Source organism: Melospiza melodia, chromosome 3, assembly GCF_035770615.1.
Source record: "Melospiza melodia melodia isolate bMelMel2 chromosome 3, bMelMel2.pri, whole genome shotgun sequence".
Classification (NCBI taxonomy): Eukaryota; Metazoa; Chordata; class Aves; order Passeriformes; family Passerellidae; genus Melospiza; species Melospiza melodia.
The window spans coordinates 107,736,533-107,759,300 of NC_086196.1; the positions used below are offsets into that span (position 1 = coordinate 107,736,533).

Sequence of the window (22,768 nt, forward strand, 5' to 3'; positions counted from 1 at the left end):
ATAATACCACATACCAAAGTCAATAATACAGATTTTTATTAATAGTAAATGTGAGGTAGAGAGACAGAAAGAAATAGAAAATATGAGGGGGTGAGAGAGATCAAGCAAAAGGTAATCATCACCTGTGGACCCAGAAACATCCTGCTGGTCCTTCACCCTTCTTGGGAGGGGGGGAGGCCTCAGAAAGTTGTTTTTCTGGGGATTCCACCTTTGTGCACTCCAAGTTCTGTGTATCCATGGAACACAGATGCCATTCCCATCCTTTAGGGTGATGTGTGCACCAGCAAGTGCTCCCTTGCTCTCATCATGCCACAAGGGGAAATTTTGTCCTAATCAAACACACCCTCAGGCCTGGAATTAGCACCTTTCTGTGACAAATTTCTGCCACCTGTGCTTATTTTAAGTTGCCACTGTGGTGATTTATCTTATGGCAAGTTCCTTCTGTGGCCTTGACAGTGTTGGGAGGCAGGGAATTGTGACGGTGCTCACAGGGGTCTCAAGATGAGGGAAGAGACGAGGATCTGACTCCATGTTTCAGAAGGCTTGATTTATTATTTTGTGATATATATTACATTAAAACTATACTAAAAGAATGGAAGAATGAATTTCATCAGAAGGCTAGCTAAGCAAAGAACAGAATCAGAAAGAATGATAACAAAGGCAGCTGTCTCAGACTCTCTGTCCAAGCCAGCTGACTGTGATTGGCCATTAATTACAAACATCCAACATGGGCCAATCACAGATGCACCTGTTGCATTCCACAGCAGCAGATAATCAATGTTTACATTTTGTTCCTGGGGCCTCTCAGCTTCTCAGGAGGAAAAAATCCTAAGGAAAGGATTTTCATGAAAAGATGTCTGCAGCTGGGAATTGTGTTCTGTCCTTACACCTGGCCACGGGGAGAATGGAGGCAGCCTGGTAATGTCAATTCAGACAGGAGCCTGAGTGGGATGTATCCCTGCTGAAGTTGTTTGCCTGGCAAGAGTGCTGCAGGATCATCAGGCTCTTAATTAGCTGGTGCTCTCTCCAGATGTAAAGCAAATTGACTAAACATTCTGGCCTAGTGAAGAGATGGTAAAAACACTCACAGCCTGTGGCTCTCCTTGCCCTAAGAATTTTTTTAACGGTGCTGGGAACCCAAGAACAACTTTTTCTCAATATTTCATTGTCAGGCATTTTTTCTCATATCCCACTCCACACAATCCATGGAGTATGGTTATTGTTCCCTGTTAATCACCCCTCTGGTCATGAAGCTCCTTGTGCGTGCCTGCTAAAGCCAGTTGCAACACTTGTGCTGTGTCTCCAGGAGAGAGGGAGAAAAGAGGATTAAGTTTCAAAGAAAACAAAAATGTAATGCAAGGAAAAAAAAAAAGATTTTTCATTTTTTTCCCCATTGTTGGGGTTTTTTGTGGACTTTGAGAAAGTAGAGGAATGGAAAGGGGAAAAAAGCTTTCCTATGAAAGAGATAATCTTCACCATTCAATCTTTGGTGACTTTTGAAAAGCTGAGTTCACACAAGGTAAACAGAAGGGAAGGTGAATAAGTTACCTCACATTCACTGTCAGGTGCTGCAGAGTCCACAGTGCCTGATAACTTCTTACCCCTTTAGTTACCATATTGAATTACCAAATGTTTCCCAGGAAATAGCTCGGGATGGATCTCCTTCCCAGAAAAATGAAACCGCATTGGTGAGGATCACAGGAACTGCAGATTTTGCTGGCTGCTCTGGCAGGAGCACCCAGGAACAGCCCTCTGTTGGGATCTCTCGCTGCTCAGAGTGACCCCAAGAAAGGTTCCAAAGTCTCTTTTCCCAGCCTGGCGCTTGAAGAAGGAGTCAGAGCTCTTAATTTCTCAGTCTCAAGGTTGTTTATTTTATCTTATCTATAAAAATTTTATCCTGGCCTGTCAAGGCCAGCTCAGCAAGACAGGCCAGGCATTCTGCCTGCCCCCAGGGTAGTGTTATATCTTTATTCTAAAAACTACGTATACAATGTTTACACTTTCCAATACCTATCACCTATGTTAGACAGTGAGCTTCTACTCCAAACCAGTCTGTCAGTGCCACCATCACAGCAGAAGATGGAGGCCAAGAAGAAGGAGAAAGCCTGGACACGCCCAGTTCCCTCCATTTTGCCTCCTGAACCCCCGCACCAAAAACCCCAAAATCTACTTTTCCACCCTGTGATAACTTCACTGTTATTCTACCTAAAATGTTGTGGCCTGCTGATCTTCATACAAGGTTGGTAACTTTCTCCACGGGTCATAATCAAAACCACAGGGGCATTTTGGGTTCTGTGCCAGGGCCTCTGAGCCCCCTGGCAGGGTCTTGGCTGCTCAGGACAGCCAGAGGGATGTCCTGGATTCTGACAGCCCTCCAGGGAAAATCCCATATAACTCGTGTGGCACTCACCGCTTGTGCTGGCAAAAAACAAACACTCCTAGGGAAATCAGGCTCTGCCAATAACAGTTCAGAATGTGCAGCTCTGAAAGCCTTCAATACATGAAATTGGAAGTAGATAAACAGTGTGACACAGAATGCACACAGGGAAACCACGGGTGGTTGTAATGCCAAAAAAAGTAGCTGGGAAAGGTACTGTGATCAATAAATGAGTGAACCTTACCTCCAGAGTTCTTAGTCTTATCTCAAAAATCATTAATATGCTAGGGGACTTTATAATTCCCAGAGATTTAGTTTCAGCTCTGGAGGGACACCTGTGGGTGAGGAAATTGATAAACTAATTCTCTGATCAAATCTCTTCCTGTCAGGAGCAGAAACCACCCCAGAGACAGTTTTAAAACTGTGCCTGATGTCTTTCCCTTGCTCTCCCCAAAATGTGGCTCAGGGTGCCCAAGGAAGAAATTCCCATCATCCTTGCCTGTTCCAAGGGTAGGAGGTGAGGATTGAGGACTGAGATCTTCTCTGGCAGCACTGAGCAGCATCCTCCACCCCTTCCCGTGCTGTGTGACTCATGCTGGGGGGAAGAGACATTGTTATGAATGTAAAGCACACACTGGCATCACAAAGGAGGAAGAGGACCAGAGACAGATAGAAGGAACCACAGGAAAAAGAAAAAAAAAATAAAAAGAAGAAGAAAAAACCATAACCAAAAAACCCCCCAAACAACAACGACAACAACAACAACAACAAAACCCAACAAAACAAAAAAAATTCCAAAAAACCAAAACCTAAAGCAAACAAACAAAACGCAAAAAACCAGCCAAAAAACCAACCAAACAAGCAAAAAACCCCACAGGGCAGGTTCCCTCTTCTTTGGTACTGTGGATATACTGCAGAAAAGAGCAGCAGGTTTGGATCAGGAAAAAGAGAATCTGCTCTCTCCACCAACCTTACATAAGAAGTTAAAGGTACAAAGAGATGAATGCAGCTTTCTCCAGAACCTCCCTCTAGCAGGGCCCTCAGCAGGGCCCTAAAAAATCATCACAGGGTTCTAAAAGCTCTGATTTTCCTTGTGAAATGGAGAGGAGACTTTCTCCAGGCGTATTTGTGTATAAGCACTTTGTGAATAACACCTTGCAAAACTTTGTACAACAGCAAGGACTTGTAAGTCTCTGAATTTTTGTGTGTAAACTGGGCTTCCCACCTGTCATCTTTTGCAAATTTTCTTCTCTTTCATCACAAAACATCTGCTTGAGGGTTAGAAGGAAAGTGGAAAGGCAAAATCATGTTCTTTACCATAAACATCTAAATTCCTGTATATGCCAGGAAAAAGAAAACTGCCTTTGTGTCTCAGGCTGAGATCTCATTCTCTCCAGTGCAATCAAATGAACAGCTGTTGCTGTGGAGCTTGTCTAAAAACATCTCTCTGCATTCTGCTCACTCAGGTCTTTTATTCCTGCTGTTCCCAACATTTGTAGTTTTATCTCTACTCAGAGACATAATCAAATGCCACAGGCAACACCAGCCAGGGGCTGAATCATATCTTTGCCTATGCCATATTTTCAAATTCCAGCAGAATTCTTTGATACCAAAATGGTGCAATGGCTGAAACACAGATTTCATGAAAGTTGAACATGAAAAAGAGACAGACTCATGCTGGTCTTCATTTTCACCCTCATCCCCTCATTCACACTCTATTCTCTTGAACCTTTTATGGATTTCCAGAGATAAATATTGCTCCCAGTGTGTCTCCTTCTACCAACTCAGCATCATTTAATTTGGTGGCAGTAGCAGTACCATTTCTCAGACCACTGCTTTTCACCTGCCACATCACTGTTCAGGAGCTTGGCAGGAAAATGTAAAGGCTGGAAGTTAACATGGTATTGCAGGGAAAAGAGGGAGGTCCTCACAATGCAGGAAATGCCACTTGAAAGGTTGAATTAACAAAGGTCAAATTAAACTACAGAGGGATTGAAACTGTTTGGATCTGTTTGGAAGTACCTGCATTTCAGGTGGCACCTGCTCCCCATTGTTTCCTTAGTAATTTCCAGAAGGAGAAGGTCTGTGACGGTGTTCACTGGGGTCTCAGGTTGAGGGAAGAGACGAGGATCTGATTCCATGTTTCAGAAGGCTTGATTTATTATTTTATGGTATATATTACATTAAAACTATACTAAAAGAATGGAAGAATGAATTTCATCAGAAGGCCAGCTAAGAATAGAAAGGAAAGAATGATAACAAAGGTTTGTGGCTCAGGCTCAGCTCTCTGTCCGAGCCAGCTGGGCTGTGATTGGCCATTAATTACAAACAACCAACACGGGCCAATCACAGATGCACCTGTTGCATTCCACAGCAGCAGATAATCAATGTTTACATTTTGTTCCTGAGGCTTCTCAGCTTCTCTGGAGGAAAAATCCTAAGGAAAGGATTTTCATAAAAGATGTCTGCAACAAATGTCTGTTTGAGCCTCATGTCCATTCCCTGGGCCATCCTTCCAGCTGAAATTACAGAAACTTCTGGAAGAGCTCTTTGCCACCACAGGCTGAACTTTCCATTGGAATTTCCAAATACCTGGCAGAGCAAAGGACAATTTGTCCTTTATTTAGTTCATAATTTCTGCCTGTGGAGCTGTTTGGACTGCATAGAGTCTTTGATGCTCTCCTCAGGACTGAAACCCATCCTGCCATGTCCCAATCCCTGTGCTGTCTGTCAGCCCCATGCTTTTCCAGCTGACTGGCACCTCCCTGCTGGCATTGTCGAGTTCCAGAGCCAGATCCTGACTTCATCCTTTACCCATCCATGTCTTTAGCAAAGACACTGGAGTCTTTTTCTCACCATCAGTGGAAATAACTGGTGTAAGCCTGAAGGTGGGATTACTGCCCAAAAATTGGAGATTAGCAAAAGTACAAGTTTAGGCAAGTTAAAAAAAAAGAGACAGAGTATTTGACTAGAAGAAAGATAGAGGATACAGGAGCATCATCTGTATGAGCTACTCCTCATTCTGTGCAATTTTTTTTTTTGCATGTCACTTGAAGAAGTAAAACTCAGAATCTGGCCAGTGGCTGCATGGAGCCTGTGTATCCCTGGCCTTTCTGGCTCTTTGCTCCCATGAAGTGAAAAGAAATCCTTTCCCCATCAGACCAAAGTGGTCAGGATAATCTCTTCTCCTCCTGCATGGAGCCAATCCTGCTCTCCAGCCCCAGGGAGAAGAGGCAGGATTAATGATTGTGATCAGTGTGTTTCTTGTTTGCAGATACTGTGCACCAGGAGGTATTTTGAGAGTATGATATATGAGTCACTGTGGGATGCAGCAGAATGTTTTAGCCTTGCAGCTTGGAGGTACATTATTCATCTTGTCTGGGCCTATAAAACCTGCAGCCCAGAGACACCCTGAATGTGGTCTGCAGAAGCTCAACTTGAACCTCCAGGGAAGTTCCTTGAAAGTGTTTCTTAAAAAGACATTCATTATTTTAGTTTTAAAAAAAAGAAGATAATACCTCCAGATCTCCTTACCCTTTCTTCCCCCACCCCTCCTCACTTTTCTGGCTTACTTTCAAAGCCTCTAAAGAGAAGGTTGATTGGTGGCTGGTATTTGCAAAAATCCCTTTTTTCAGCCTTGTAGCACCCAACCTTTATCACAGCTTGTGCCCCCTGCTCCTATCCAAAAGCTGCTTTAAATTGTTATATCCATCATCTGTCTGCCAGCCACAGCCTTGCCAGGGAAGGGAAGAAGTTAGTGGACAGAAGCACTGTAAAACTCCACAGATAACACAGTTTTGTTCAGGAAGAACACTAAATTTGCAGCAAATTTCAAATGCATTAGAAAAGGTTGAGACACCTGGAGTAGCTTGATGAGTCTGTAGTGAATCAAACTCTTGTTGGTAGAGCATTTGGGTCTTCATCCTTGCACCAGTCCTGGCTACACTGTTCTCTGAAACAGATGTTGCTGAAAAAGCTATGGAAAAAGTGGGTGTGATTTAGCTGTCTGATCTACACAAGACATTTCTTGACCTCGTGGATTTTGCCAAAGAACAGACATCTCTCATGGAAAACTCAGCAGGATGTAATTGCTCTGTGTCAGGTATGAAAAGGGATGGTTGGACTCATCCCAAAGCCAAAGGACTTTCTCAAAGTGACCAAAACCACCAAAGAGCTGATCCCTGTTAAAAAAAAAAAAAAGATAAAAGAAAAATCAAGAAAAACTGTTCATTATTTGCTAGACACTAAACTATTACTTTTGGCCTTAGCTGCATTTTGTTTGGTAAGTATTTTCAGATCCTTTTAGCTTAAACCTGCAGAAATGCTGTCATTTTCATATAATGACGTTGAGTAGTAATGTGACGATTTTGCTAATTAGGAAGTGCATCAAAGAATTTTCTTATTACTAAGCAAATTCCTTCAGATTACTCTTTCACAGACAAAAGCTGGTTTCTGTGTGATTGGTTTCTCCATCTCAATGTAAATCTTTTCTACTGGCATAAAGGAGATCTATAAGATTTGCCCTTCCCATATGCCCTTACCAACGCAGTCTACTGTAAAAATTCTGTATTTAATTCTCCTAAGTTACAAAATATGCATTCAGTTAAGAGGAAAAAATGCACTCAGATTAGGTAATTTGTTGGAAACTAGAATTTTTGTGAAGGCGCGGGTGTGTTCCCCAAGCAAAATCACTTTTTATCATCATGTCTGGAGCTGCATAATTCAAAAAATTCATGGCAGCACATGACAAATACAACATATCTGGTTTTGGCTGGGTGAACATTTTAACAAGAAACTGTTTTTTCACCATAGATCCAATCCTTTCACAAAGGCCAGAGCTGTCCTCAAAGAGTTCATCAAGGGGAAAAACCCTGTTCTTTTTGAGCAAGGTTGTTCCTACACTGAAGATCTTATCAGGAAAAAGGCTACTACTATTTGAAAAATCAGCCTTCTGAATCCTTTTTGGTCTTTCAACTCATTATTTTTGGTAAATCCTACCTCTTCTATTGAAGCAATCAAGATATACTGTCAAGTTTTCAGATTATTTGACATTTTGACTAATGGTTTCTTTTCCCTTTGACTTCCCACCTATTTTTAGGTGAAGAAATGCCGGTTTAAAACTTTACAAAGTTTCATTTAAAAGAGGTCAACCCAAATGTTGCAGATTTTTCAGTTACATAAAGTGACATTTCAGAAATGCCAATTTCAAAATGTTTTGTCATTTTTAAACTTTCCCTTCATTCTGGGGGGTCCAACCTCGGTTTATCCAGAAGTTCTGTTATGTTCATTGCTGGGCATTTACCTCAGTCCAACTTCAGTAAACAGGAACCTTCCAGACTGGTCTGTGGTGGGCAGCAGGAGCATGAGGAAAGTCTCTGAGGGGAGCTGAAGGACCAGCTCTTTCAAAAGCTTTCTCTGCTTTCCTTGCCCACACTTTTATGAGTTGATGATGACTAACATGATCCCAAAAGACCCTGGCGTTTTTTTAAAAAGGAATATTCTTTTGAGTCTTTGGTGGCTCCAGACAAGAAGATCATGAAATCTTTGGTTACCCACCCTGCTGAGAGGCTTTGTGGAGTGAGTAGGATGCCTTACCCACCTAAACCAAAGGACACGACAGCAGGTGTGTAAACCTGTGTTATTTCTATCTTGCTGCTTTGAAACAGCTCCCTCCAGCCCACAGCCTCGCCTGTATTGTTTGATATTGCTTCTGCCTGAAATATTCATAAAGCATTATGCTTAAAAAATTAGGTTGATGAATGAGAAGAGACAGTTCTCCTAATAAAGTCATTGACAGAAGGGCTGAAGAGGTTTTTTGGGGGCTTTTTTAATGTGTGGAAGCTTGTCATTTGGCTGCTGCAGATTGGTCTGAGGAGCAAAAACATAAAATGAAAAAACCCAAACAAGCAAACAAAAAACCAAACAAAAACCAAATTAAAAAAATCAAACAAACAACAAAGACCAAAATAGAGTAGTAGATGGCTCTGAAGAAGAAAGTGTCCCAGCACATTGATCATTTATGGAGACACAATTAAAACATTGAGGATTCCTCACTCATTGTAATGAGGGAACAAAGAATGTCTCAGAACTTAAGGAGCTCATTTGCTTATACAGGACCTATCTTGTAGCTGACAGATCTCTTACTGGTGTCCCTGCTTGATACCACATCATGGTCTGTAAAAAATGATGGTTCCATCACCGTCTCAATTGTACAAACAACCTCATTTGACTAAAAAATGTCTGATTGCCCACCAGTTTAACCTGTCAGCTCCCACAATCCCGTTTCAGCCAAGAAATTAGAGTCTCACCTTTATTTCACCTGGTAAAACAAATAAATCTATGGCATTGTTGTTGTTGTATCTCTTGCAGACAAACAAAGCAGTGGCCAAGGGGGATTTCCACCACGCGAGCTCCAGCTCCCGGCGAGCTCTCTTCCTGGCTGTCCTGTCCATCACAATTGGAACTGGCATCTACGTCGGGGTAGCTGTGGCTCTTATTGCCTACCTGTCAAAAAACAACCATCTATGAGCCTCAGGAAAGGGGGAAGAACCAGCCAAGCCAGCTCCTGCACTCCAGGAGTCCCCAGCACATCGGACTGAGCGGTTTTCCAAAAACAGACAGAAACTTTTGGGGGCAGGTACAGGATGAGATGGGCTTGTGCATTGTTGTAGGATGGGAAGCTGGAGGGGCTGGGGGGAGTTTCACCATTTGTGATGCACAAGTCTTGCTTATCTTCATCAACCCCTGTACACAAAAGGGAAAGAAAGAGCAAAAGAGAGACAAAGAATGAAAAGAAGAAAAAAATAAAAGGAAGGAAAACGGGGAAATTGTGGAGAAGGGTGTTTTGCCTTTGCCTTCTTTTCAATATGGTGTTTACAAGCATCTGGCAAACTGAGCTGTTCTCTTATTACCTTCTTGGTCACCTGAACTTTGCAGCCAGCATGAGCTTGTGCTTAATTTGCTTGTTAAGCACGGCACTGAGGTCTGGGAAAGCACGGACAGCGACTGGTTCTCTGAAAGAGCAATATAAAAACAAGAGGAAGGACATGGCTTGTTTCATCTCTTGAGTGCAGGACTCGTTTGCCTAAGAGGGAATCAGACACCTCAGTGTAGAGTGGTATTGCTTACTCTTTTTGTTGGGGGTAGGTTTTCATGGAAGGATAAAAGGGAATTAAAAACATTTTTACTTCCTTTCCTTGTTTTTGGATCAAGGTGTGCCCCACAGGCCCACTCAGTGAGGAGCAGCTGAGGTTACCACTGCATGACTCGGCTCTGCAGACTGAGTACAATTTTGAAGTAACGTGAGACCCGTTGTAAAATTAATTCCTCCATCCAGTCACATTGTGATAACAGCACTTTACTGTGGCATTATTGCTCATCTGGGCTGCTCCACCTTGCTGTGGAGACCTGCACAGCAGTCAGTGCAAGAAACCTGGGGAAAAAACTCAAACTGAAATACTAATAAGTTTTTAATTAAGAAAAAGAAATCACGGTGTAGCATGGGAATTAACCAGAGAAAGGAATGCATCATACATTTCTGGGGTCCTGCTCATACACAGACCAGTGAATACCACTCAGATCAGAAGCTCACAGCTCAGCTGTGCATCAGGGACACGGCATAGCCATGGAGAGACAAGTCTGTTCCCCAAAAAGCAGAGCAGTGGTGAATTGTAGGGGAATTGAACCTTGTCTTTCCTTCTCTGACTGAAATGATACATTTATTTTCTTCTTTACTTTCTCCCCACACTCAACTGTTTTTTTTGTCTTACAGATTTCCCTGCATTTGACTATATTTTTTTGTCTAACCATTTCGTCCCACCCCAGGGTGTAACAGCATAGACATATATATGTAGCTACATATATATTTACACAGAGAGGGGAAAACCAGTCAAATCAATTCCCATTTTATTATTCAACTGCCTCGTGTTTTACAAACATGGTTTCTTTAAACAAGGATGTCATCAAAGATGTTTCCCTCCAACTCTGTATTGTGTGCCATCTTTGCTCTGGGACAGTTTTTTTCCTCTTGTTTTAGGTTTCCATTATTTTGGTTTGAATTTGACTTCTTTTGGTTTTGGGGAGGGGAGAACAAACACATGCAATCCTATTTTTCTGGTAGCTATACGGTTTATTAAAACACATGGTATACAGCTACTGGTGCTCTGTGTGACACATTTTTTTGGGGGTGGATGTGAAGCTTTAGACTGAGTGAAACTTGGCCCAGGACACCCAGTCCAGCTACCTTGAGAGGTGCTTGTATGGACCCTCTCATGCTGCCCCTGGGCCCAAAAACCTCTTGGAGTCACTGACAGGTTTTTTGGCATTCAATTCACAGATCCATAGAATGACTTCAGTGGGGTGGGAGCTTAAAAATCATTTAGATCTAACCCCCCTGCCACGGACAGGGATGCCATCCACATTAGATGGCAAACTGTTGGGCTACAAGCTAAGCCTGGAGACTGGCAATGTACTCCCTGTCCCTTCTGCATATGTATTATGCATGATTTGTGGGAAATCAGTCCGTTTTTCTCATAAAGCCTGAGCTTTGGAGTACATGGTATTGAATAAAAAAACACTGATTATTCCCTTAAAGGGAAAGGAACTAGTATTTCCTAGCCTTGATTTGAAGTATACCTGGAGCTCCAAAAAATTAGAAAGCAAATACAGGTACTGTAAGGTCATTAAGCAAGCCTAACAACAACGACAACAATAATAATAATAATGCCATTTTAAAACCAGTCTTATGGTTGAGGACTCTGCCTTATGATCTTTGGTGATTGTGGCTGAATATTAACCTGAGAGGCAAAAGCCAGCTCTGGAGCTAGGAAAAACATTCCCACAAGGGCAGCCTTAAAAATACCACAGGGGCCCTTGCACCCAGCTTTAAAAACAGCATTCCAAACACAGGGAGTTCAGCTTTCCATGTCCCCAGGGCCCCCCAGTGAACAGCAAACAGGACCAGCAGCACTCTGTGAAAGATCTGCATTGCAGGAGCACTCCTGGAAGCATCGCCTGGCTGGAAGTTGGTGTTCTTGTGCTCCACATGCTGAAGCAACCCACGGTGTGACATGGAGCTGGCACTTGGAAGGGCAGTCCAGGGTGAAGAGCAAGGAAGCTAAAGAGGGTTTGCATGCTGGGGAGGTGGACCTGGGCCCCACTGCAGATGGGAGTGGGGATGAAGCTCCTGGGGATTGCTTTTGTGCCTTAGTAGGGTCCAGTTTGCTGATTGTCTGAGCTGTGGGTCACTGAGGAGCTGAACAGGCACCTGTGTCTTCCTAAGAAAAGTGATGCTGTCATGGCCTGCTGCAGCATCTCTGGCTGGCAGAGCAGATAAAACCATCTAAACATCTAAAATCCTCTAAGTCTGAGGCATGAAGACCAGAAACTCCACCAACACCACTTTACTCCATGTGGTTGTTCTCTCCTCATCCTTGCAGAAGAGCAGGAATGGTCCATGTGCAGTGAGCTCCTATGTTTGGATATAGGGACATCTTTAATTTACAATAGATCTCTTCCACCCCAGAGAGGGAGGAGAGAAGCCTTTCTGAACTGAGACCTTTTTGGTCTCAATGAGGAGGTGTTAAAGAAATGGCACGGGTGTCTTTAACCAGATGATAAAGATCAGCTGCAAGGAAAAATCCCAAACTGTTAACTCCAGGGTCAGAAAGCTCCAATTTAATTGTATAATGTAGGATGTCATTGTGGATTAACCTCAAAAGATACATGAGGAGTGCTGGAGATTCACTGAGAGGGAAGAAAAAAAATCCTTCTTTCTGAAAGTCTCACAGTTCAAGGGAACAGAAACACTCAGCAAATAATTTGCTGGGTCAGAGACTAATATTGCATCTGTCATCTGACAGGATTTCATAACTCCCTGCTACCTCCATTGATTTTTTTTTTTGCCTTCATTTGGGAATCTCCTAGCCTTGAGCATTTTTATAGCTCAGTCTGAAATTAATTCCTCCCATCATCCAGGCAATTCCCACCACAGAGGCAGCTTGCAAGAGCTCCCTGCTGAGGAAACAAGAGGGCAATGCTTGGGAACATCACTGTACACCAAGGGGAGAGCAGCAGAGGAAGTGACAGCCACCTTCTCTGGGTTGGCTGCCACGCATCTCTCACAATTTGGGAAATGCCACCTGCTGACTCGCAAAGGAAATTCAAAGGCAGCCAAAACTGTAATGCAGTTAAGTGCCTATGAACTTCACTGTAAGGAGGATATGAGAAAGGGCACAAAGAAAGAGTGGCCTGTGTTTTACACATCAGAGAACACTGCTGAAAGCCCCAGTCAGTGCTGGACCCTCAGACAGAGGGCACAATAAGCCAAGTCTTTCTGCAGAGAAAGTGGCTCCAATCTCAGAGATCATTACACTTGTCTGAGTAAGGCAAGACCACAGGAGAGAATCTGCAGAAGGGCTGCACCTGAGAGATTTCTTCAGGGCAAGATGCAATCTAAATATCTATCCTTGGCTTAGAGAGCTTCAAATCCAAGAAAGGAGGCAGAGGTGGAGATGGGTTGACAAGAACAATGTCAGTTTTCTCGATTAAATCAATCCAGCCCATTTCAGCCCCCTGCACTAGCATCTCTCTGTGCCAGCCAGCACAAAGGATGCTCTGTGCTGGCTTCATGCCTTTGCTCACAGATGCTGCTGTAGTGACACACTCAACAAAGCATGGTCAGGCAGCCAGGTCACCAGAGCACACGGTCCTGCTCCCCTTGTGAGCAAAAGAGCACTGGGCTTTGCTCCAGACATGGTGGCATGACTCAGTGCTGCAGACATCAGGATTACAGCAGTGCCAAAGGAAGGGGAGCAGGAGCTGCCAGCACTGTTACAAGCTTAAGGCTGTGTGGTGAGCACAACATATGTCTGCTGTTCACTAATCATGAGGCAGCTCTGGGGAACTGGCTCCAAGCAGCTGTCAGAAGGTGGGTGGCTCTCCCTTGTGCCACCAATTTCCCTCCTTGGACATGTCCAAGTGTCCTTATAACCAGGTGAGCTACACTGCAGGATCTGCAGGAGGAAGCAAAGTGGGGGGGAAGGCTCTGTGAGTGAGATGCTGAGAGGTGGGAGGTAGGAGAGAATCTGTAATTTGCTACATCCAGTTTCTGAATGCACACAGCCAGAGTGCCATGTGGCTGGGAGGAAAGCCACCCTCTCTTGGCTGATAGCTCAGTGTTGCTTTGGTCAAAACCCTCCCTCTGAAGAATTTCCTTGCAAGCAACAGACTGAGCTTGAGCAGAGGAAGAGCATCTGAAGTGATACACCAGATGGATGACAGCAGCCCTGCCTCCCCAAAACAAGGTCAGGTGTTTGCATACACATTCCGTTTGTCCTTCCAAAGCGCTCAGTGGTGTCTCAGACTCCTCTTTCAGGCTCCTGCTTTCTTAGTGCTCTACAGGTGCAGATACACATTTATATACATATATACTGGTACCTCTACACATAACACATCCACAGTCACATAAAGGCATGTGAGAAATGCTGAAAGAGAAAGGGAAATCAATTTTGTTCTCAATCAAGGAGCAGGCTGCAACTTCAGCAATAAAAATAACAGCAATGCTGCTCAATAATCACCTGCAGAGGGGACAGCAGGCTGTCAGAGCTGGACATTCCCTGCTGTATTTTTGAGTCAGCTGTTTGCTGCTTCTTTTCTTCCTTCCACCTTTGCCCAGTGCATCTTTTGCTGCCACTAAGTGGGGTCAAACTGGTGGCTGTGAATGGGAGTGGTAATAGCACATCCTCAGCAGCATCCCCTCATTGTTTTGTGTGACAGTGTTCACAGGGGTTCTTGGATGAGGGAAGGGATGAGGATCTGACTCCATGTTTCAGAAAGCTTGATTTATTATTTTATCATATATATTACATTAAAACTATATAAAAGAATAGAAGAAAGGATTTCATCAGAAGGCCAGCTGAGAATAGAAAGGAAAGAATGATAACAAAGGTTTGTGGCTTGGGCTCTCTGTCCGAGCCAGCTGGGCTGTGATTGGCCATTAATTACAAACATCCACATGAAAACAATCACAGATCCACCTGTTGAAAACAGCAGCAGATAATCAATGTTTACATTTTGTTTTTGAGGCCTCTCAGCTTCTCAGGAGGAAAAAAATCCTAAGGAAAGGATTTTTCAGAAAAGATATCTGCGACAGTTTTGCAATGGAAAGGACACAGCTCTAGAAGGGCTTGATCCAATTTGGATTTAATCTCTGTCTTTTGCTAAGCCTTCAGAGCTCGTCTAAGTTATCTAGACCTCTCTGGAGTCATCCTGCCATCCAGAATCTCCAGGATATTAAAGATTGTGTTCTGTATATAGGACCTGGGGCTGCATTTCATTGTTCCATCCAAGAACAGATTATCCATCATGTTTTTAGACTTGCCATAGTCCTGGTGTATTCATTATTTTCTACTCATTTGAGACATACTCAAGAAGCAAGACAGATTACAACAAATAAATAAATGCTCAAAGGAGCCAATATAGCCTAGCTAGTATAGATTTGCTTTCAAAAACAGTTTAATGAACCAACAGCTTGTATTATTACAAAATTGTTGGTAACCAGTGGCAACCCACAAAACTGAATCACAAGTAAGTAACACAAAACCTCTCACTGAGGGCTGAACATGCAAGAGGAAGACTTTTAAGATAACACCTAACAGAGGCACTTCTGAAAGCAGTGTGAAATGTGAACTCCCACCAGTAACTTTCAAGCAGCCAGTGGCTTGTTGAAGCATCAAACTGAAAAAAAACTAAAAGCCTGAGCAACCACCTGTTGAGTCAAGCACACAGAAATTTGGGATAAAATAAACCTTCTTGGTGGCATTCAGAGCTCTGAGGGACTGGGTGCAGATGGACATTATTTCCATTTATTATCAATTCAGCACTATGAGTTTGGTCCTGTTCAACAAGACAGATTCATGAGTAGTGTGATTTACTGATACCAGAGGTCTGGCTGAATTCAGTAAGAACATCCAGAACCCAGATTCACAAATAGTGTAGTTTATTGAAGCAAAGGGAAAGGAGTCTGAGGTTGCTGGTGATAAATACACAAACTACAGAGTGTGGCTGGACAGAAGGTATAGTAACAGAGATTTATTAGATATATACATTGAAATATGTCTGGGTCTGTTCCAATGCAGTTGGAGGCAAAAATCTCATGTAAAAGTGAGAGGAAGAGAGAAAAAGTCCATCAACCAATCCTGTTTTATTCTTTCTTTTTTCTCTTCCTTTTTTTTTCCTGTGAAAGTCCTTTTTTATACAAAAAATTTTAGTCCTTCCCAAAGAGAATGACAACTGTATGTCATAGGGTGCGTGTTGGTGACAGAGGTCACACAGGTAAGGAATATCATCTTTTCTCTTCATTTGCATTCTAAGGGGTGAGACTGCAAATAACACTTAATGAGGGTCTTGGTTACTTTTGGTCAGCATTTATGGTTGACACAAAGGTTAAACAATCACTTTGGTTCACCCCAGACATCATTTTGTTGTTAGTCCTTGCTCAAGACAGGTGCAGGATCAGCAGGAAACCCTGATCAGGCTTTTCATTAATTCATCACTGACTTCAACCAACTCTGTAGCAAGTGTGACAATTTACCACTCCTCTATTTTCCTGCTGCCCTTGAAGAGAGGAACCTGTTGGCATTAACCTGGCACACAGCAGCAATTGTTTTGTGTTTGATAAGAACATCTTTCATCACAAAATAACATTTAAACACAGAGAAGTTTGCCTGCAGGAAAGTGTTCATTTCAAGGACATGTTACAATTGAGAAAATAAAAAGCAAAACCCTTTCACAATCACAGAATATTTCACACTGATGTTTTGGAGATGCAATGCCAGGTACTTTCTTTAGAAATTATTTGTCTAAAATATTTGGTACTGGTCCAAGTGCAATTTGGGTGGCAAGAGCACATCTTGAATTTCCTAACCGACTTTTTTTGCCAGATCCAAACTGAAATTGTTGTAAACACTTTGTTTGTTTACTTTTTTATAGATAACAGGGAAAGCACAATATTTTTCTGGTTTGAGCCAAGAAAAACTGTTCAGATTGCAGTATTAACCTCTCAGCTAGGAAGTCCCATTCACAGATTTTTATATTTCATTTTTCTGTAGAGAAATTGTCCCTGGCCCTGTGTTATCTGTCCCAAGCCCCCTTGCAGTTTCTTGGAGATAATGGGAGCAGCTCAGTGGGAGCCCATTCCTAAACTCCCAGGCCAGGGTGCCACAGGCATTTTGAGGAAGACTCTGGTGTGCCATCATCCCTTGTCATCTCCAAGGAGCTGTCAGCTGAGGAATGTCCTGATGGCTGAAGGTGCCCTGTGCCTGATTTGGACTGGCCCTTCTTCCACTCCAGCTCCAAAACATCATTAAAGGCATCTGGGAGGGACTCAGGGCAGGGTGAGAGGTCAGAGTGGAACATCTTCCAGCAGCTGAGCTGCGGGCTCATGGCCAAGGCCCAGAGCATCTTTAAAGGCTGCATTCCTGTTTTGTTTGGCAGGGGAGCTCTCTTGAGAATGGATTTCCTGTTATTTTCACTTCCTCCCTTATATCCATCAACACAAATTATCTTTTCTTCCCTCTTTCTTGGCTTTCCTCACCACAGGCACTGCTGGTCAGCTTATTCATCTGGAATCTGGCATTTGCTAACTGATCTGATTAGAGCTAATTACTAATTATTTGTATTACTACAACCCTGATGTTATACGCACCATGGGAATATAATTTAATTACGGAATAATATCAATCAGATGCATAAATTAAAATGTTCACATATTAATACGAACCAATTTTCTAATTTCAGCTGTATGATCTGCCAGTCTTGGAGGAGGAAAAAAAGCTCTTTTTTTCTCCTCTTTCTTGGAGAAGAAAAAAAGCTCTTCTCTAAATGGGGAATCCTCCAAAATCAGGGAGAGGGGCTCACAGTTGAATGAATGGGATAATTCAATGAATTCTGGTTTGGTGTTCACACAGAAGATATCTCTTTGCAAATTTTTTTTTAATTATCAAACTCCAGGAAGGCACTGTTCTTTATAAGCTCTGTATCCTCCCTGGCAATCATTTCTCTTTGAGGTCCCACACCTGAGTTCTCCCAAGGTTTAGCTGTCCTTTCCCATTGTAATCCAGGTGTGTACGGCCGTCACCCACAGGTGGATGGGACAGTTCAGTGCCTCCCTTTTAGCCACAGTTTTTTTGGACAAATCAACAGCTGCAGCATATTTCCAGCTTCTCCTGGGAGTGGAAGAGCCTTTGCCACACCCTGGCCCCATCTGGACCCAGTCAGGTGCAGAGATCTTCTGCAAAAACCAGCCAGGCACAGAGGGCTTCTCCCAGAGTTCCTCCCCTGTGACTCAGGAGCTCACTGGTTTGGTGCTCACACAGAAGACATCTCTTTCCAAAGATTTTATTATCAAACTCCAGGAAGGCACTGTTCTTTATAAGCTCTGTATCCTCCCTGATAATCATTTCTCTTTGAAGTCCCACACCTGAGTTCTCCCAAGGTTTAGCTGTCCTTTCCCATGGTGTGTGCAGCCATCACCCACAGGTGGATGGGACAGTTCAGTGCCTCCCTTCTAGCCACAGTTTTTTTGGACAAAGCAACAGCTACAACATTTTTCCAGCTTCTCCTGGGAGTGGAAGAGCCTTTGCCACACCCTAGCCCCATCTGGACCCAGAAATGGTGAGAAATGGTGAAACTCACCATCTGCTGAGAAATGGTGAAACCCACCCTTTCCAAAGGACTTCCAGCAAATAATGAGGGACTTGTCAACTCTGCATAGCCCTATGGATGCCAATTTACTGTTCTTGTACAATGTCCATTGATGAAAGCAGCTGTGGAACAATACCAGGTAATGAATATATTGGAGGGAGCAGAAGATACGTCTTGAATGTGTAACTAGATCCTGCTTTGACTCCGGTTTCTCTGCTTAATCGTGGGTGTGCTGTATGCATTCACCACACACAATAGAGCTAAACCCAGGAACTGTTTGCAACACTTGTTACCTCTGGAGAATTCAAAAATTGAGTGAAAGGAAATGTACTTCTGTTTTCTGGAATGTCAGCTGAATGCTTATGAATTTCAAACACTCAGCTACAGGCAGGAACTGAAATACCAGCATCTCCTGCTCCTTTTCTACAATTCTTTCTTCAGAACTCATTTTTTTTTTCTTTCTTCCTTTGTTCCTTTGGTTTTCTCCACTGTTGCTGATGCAGCTTGCATTAACAAAAAGGCCTTGAATGCCACCAGCATAAGGAAGCTTTGAATACACCAGTGTGGAGCTTGGAGAGGCAAGCACTCAAACCACAAACCCAGGATACAAGGACCTGGTGAGGAAAAGTTTGAATCATGATACCTTTTGTATTTGGTGTCACCATGATACTTTCTGAAAAATCCCTTCGCCAGGATTTCTTCTCCTGAGAAGCTGAGAAGCCTCAGAAAAGAATGAAAACAATAATTATCTGATTGCTTGGGATGTGGGCTGGAGATTGTTTACCAACAGGTGAATGTTTGATTGGTTCCATGTGAATTGTGTTGACTTAATCACCAATTCACCAAGTGAATATAATATAATATAATATAATATAATATAATATAATATAATATAATATAATATAATATAATATAATATAATATAATATAATATAATATAATATAATATAATATAATATAATATAATATAATATATCAGCCTTCTGAGAACATGGAGTAAAATTCCCATCTCTTCCCTCGTCCTGGGGACCCTCGCAAACACCACACTTTGGTTTTCACTTTTTCTGTGTGTTTGGGTTTTGGGTTGTTGTGGGAACCCAGGCCACAGGGAACATTTCTCTGTCTGCTCTGAGGGGTTCAGACCCTCAGAGAAACACTGCCTTTGACCTTTGCCCATGGAGAGAACTTCCAAGACTTTGAGATAGACTGGAGTCTACCAAAATGTGAAACAGATAATAGAGAGTAGTGCAATATGTCACTTGGATGAGAAATTTAGGTTTTGGGGTTTTTTAGTATGGTGTAGATAGCAAGCAAGATGGAGGAATTTGGGTGTAGTCCCTGTCTTCTTCATCATCATAATCATCTTCTCCATTTTCTGCAGTGTTGGTGGCACAGGGTGATTGGTCAAGGAAAGCACAGTGCAGAGGTTACATGGACAGTCAAGGGATGAGTTACTGGTAGATAAGTAGAAATAATGTACTTGTTAAGAGTTAATTAGATGAGACAACTTTAAAAGACCTTGAAACGCTACATCTCGTGGCCATTTTGGAGTGCTTTTCCAGCACGCTGAGCCTGGTGTGAACAGCGTGCAAAACTTTAGATAATATAACAATAAACAAGAAGCTGAAGACCAAAAAAGTCCCATGTGTCTACTTTTTCCTGACACATTTACAGAACTGCTACAGGAGGGTTTCCCCCATCCAGGGAGCCCCCAGAAGGGCCCAATGTAAAACAAACATCAATAGGTTGGGTTTTTTTAGTAAGATTTTAGCCCTTTTGAAAAAAAAAAATTGGTCCCTCAGGTTTTAGGTTTTTCCTGCTGTCCTTGGGTCCATGAGCCACTCAGCCACAGCAGAAATGAAAGGGATCCACCACCACTGGCTCTCATTGACCTTTGGGCAGAGGACAGGCAGGCTCTGCTCGCTGACCCTTCCCTCCTGTGGCAAAGACGTGGCGAGAACCGATTTGTGTGAGCAACACTCACCAATCTGACAGAAACAAGGAACATCAATTGGTCTGTGGGCTTGGATCTCTTCAGCCATCAGTTCCATGTGGAAAGCTGCAGGGAGTTGCTGAGCATCCTTTTGCGCTGTGAATTCCGAAATTAAAACGTTTCACACTTGCAGACAACTTTGAAATATTTAATTCCATCCACTTGTGCAAACTGTTCTTATTCTTTAAGACAGTGGCTAGTTATTCCAACACTATTTTCAATAAAATTGAAAATAGTTTCAATAAAATCCATTCTCTGGAGTCAATCTTTTCATCTCCTAAGACACATAAGTTGCATTGGAATATAAGGCTACAGAGAAATTAACTTATCTTCTTCAAGTAGTCTCACTTGCTGCGTATCTGTGTACATATATATGCATGTATTTTTAGCAAATGAAGCAATAAGTGTAATTTAAAACTTCAGTTAACAGAATTATATGGTTTTATAGAGAATCAGAGTTTTACAGCTCCTGCTAATTAGTACATGATGGAGCAGCTGAAAAGCTAGACCAAAAAAGTTGCATTTAATTTTCTGACTTAATTTCAAACTACAAATTGGGCTCCCTTGGTTAGTTTTTAATTTTATGTTTAAATGCTAAATGAATATTAAGGACTCATGATTTCCAAAATTTGTGGCTGCAAAAGTTACCGAGACAAGGAGGTTTGGTTTCATCTTGACTCTGTCATGCTTTGCTTCTCAAAGGTAAAAAAAAAGAAGAAAAGACACAGGGAAATGAAGTTTTTGAGGATAGAGCTTGAAGTGAAGATGAATGGACAGCAGATGCCAAATAAAATAAGCAGAAAATGACAAAGGAGTGGTGAAGTTACCTTCTACAAACCATTTAAATTAAAAAAAAAAGAGAAGCTGTTTCGTCCTTATCTATTTCTTCTCACACCACACACAATTACACCTCTGTCACAATTCCTGTGATGAAGAACAACCAGCTCTGATTGCTGTGGGGATTTACTGCTGCAGTTCCGTTCCCAGCAGTTTTTTTTCAGCAGTGAGTGTCATAAGAAGTCCTTCAAGAGCCTAGTTGGATGAGGTGCTTAGTTGGGCTGCAAACCTCCTTGCAGGCACTTGCAGAAGTTTGTAATGACCCCCTCTGACACTTAGACATGCTGAATCCACTCTTTGGTCTGAAAAAACCTGGAAAATGCAGACTCCAGAGCCACTCAGGCTGTGCTGTGAAACCTTTCAATGTTTTCCTCCTCTGCTTTACTATGCAACACATAGGCAAACATGCAGTGAGAATTCCCAGTCAAACACATTCCACTGTAAAAAAAACCCACAATAAAATATATCTACCAGCAGAGCCTCCCATTCCACCACGTTCCCAGCTCTGTAGCTTGGCTGGATCTCAGCACCCAGGTCTGACCCAGCTCACTCCATCAAGCCACACATGAACTTGAACAGCAAAAGCATTTCAGCCCTGCATGAGCAGCAGTCCCAGCCTCCAGCACTGCTGCAAGACATTCCCCTTTAATGCTCCTTCTACTCTGAGCCTTTCTCCCTCCCTAGGCTGTGGAAATTCTGGTAGGGAGCTCAGGGCACAGGGAATATTTCTCTGTCTGCTCTGGGTTGCCCTGACCTCCAGGGGAGCACTGACTTGGACCCTCACTCATGGAGAAAGTTTCCTAGACTTCAAGATAGATTAGAATCCACAAAAGTGTGAAATAGATTATAGAGAGTAGTGTAGTATGTCACTTGGGTGAGAAATTCAGGTTTTGGGATTTTTAGTATGTTGTAGATGGGGAAAAAATGGTGGGTGTTGTCTCAAGATCTTCCTTCATGCTTCTTCTTCCTTCTTCATGGGTTTGGGTGATGTCTTGTAATTGGACAGAAAAGTCCACATTGCAGGCTTCCAGGGATCAGTTATTGGGTTAAAAGGGAAAATAACCTAGGTGTCAGCTTTTAATTGGATACTTTAGTCTTAAAAGACCTTGTAACAAGAGATTTTTAGCCATTTTTACAGCGCTCTTCCAGCACGCTGAGCCTGGTGTGGACAGAGTGCAAAACTGTTGATAAAAAATTAATAAACAAGAAGCTGAAGACCTGAAAAAGTCCTGTGTGTCTCGTTTTCCTGACACAGAACCACTCTAAGAGGGTTTTCCCCCAACAGGGGAACCCCCAGGGAGGGGCCCAGCTTGAGGCCCAGAAATTGAGAAATTGATATCTGGTGCCCTGTGTCAAAAAGAGTGGTTTTAGCTCAAAGAGAAGGGGGAGATCCACCAGCAAAGAGAAAGGGCTACAACACACAAGACCATTCTGTTAATTAAGTTGGGTAAAAAACTGACTTCTTTTTGCGAAAAAAAAAAAAAAGCAAACTGAAGTGACAGAGAGTATGAAGTTGTATTTAAAGCCTTGGTTCCCATCAAAGTGAGCACCTTCATCTGGATTTTTCTGGCTTGCCCTGTCCAGGAGACTTAGGACAGCTGTAAACTCTCCTTCATTAAGGGATGAAGAGAAAGGGCATTCCCTGGTCTGTGGGTCCTCAACATCAGGATGGCTCATCGTTGCACCTGTGGGATGTTGTCCTTCAATTCCCATCAGCGTTACCTGAGCCACTTTACCCTTCAAACTGCTTCCCATGGCATTCCCTGCTCTGAGGCACATTGGGACTCTGGTTTCTGAGAAATTCCTGCTTCTGTCTTCCCAGAGCAGTAGAACTCAGCACAGTATGGCACAGGCCAGCA

General features: G+C 42.8%; 1 protein-coding gene across 1 annotated transcript in view; it reads left to right on the plus strand.

The window, feature by feature from the left end:
* The window catches only part of SYNDIG1 (synapse differentiation inducing 1), a 53,175-nt gene extending 42,644 nt beyond the window's left edge, over positions 1–10,531 (plus strand). The window contains exon 4 of the mRNA XM_063152524.1: positions 8,747–10,531. Within this exon, the coding sequence (XP_063008594.1) occupies positions 8,747–8,905 (159 nt within the window). The 3' untranslated portion in view covers positions 8,906–10,531. The remainder of the gene's footprint in view (positions 1–8,746) is intronic.
* Positions 10,532–22,768: the final 12,237 nt, after the last annotated feature.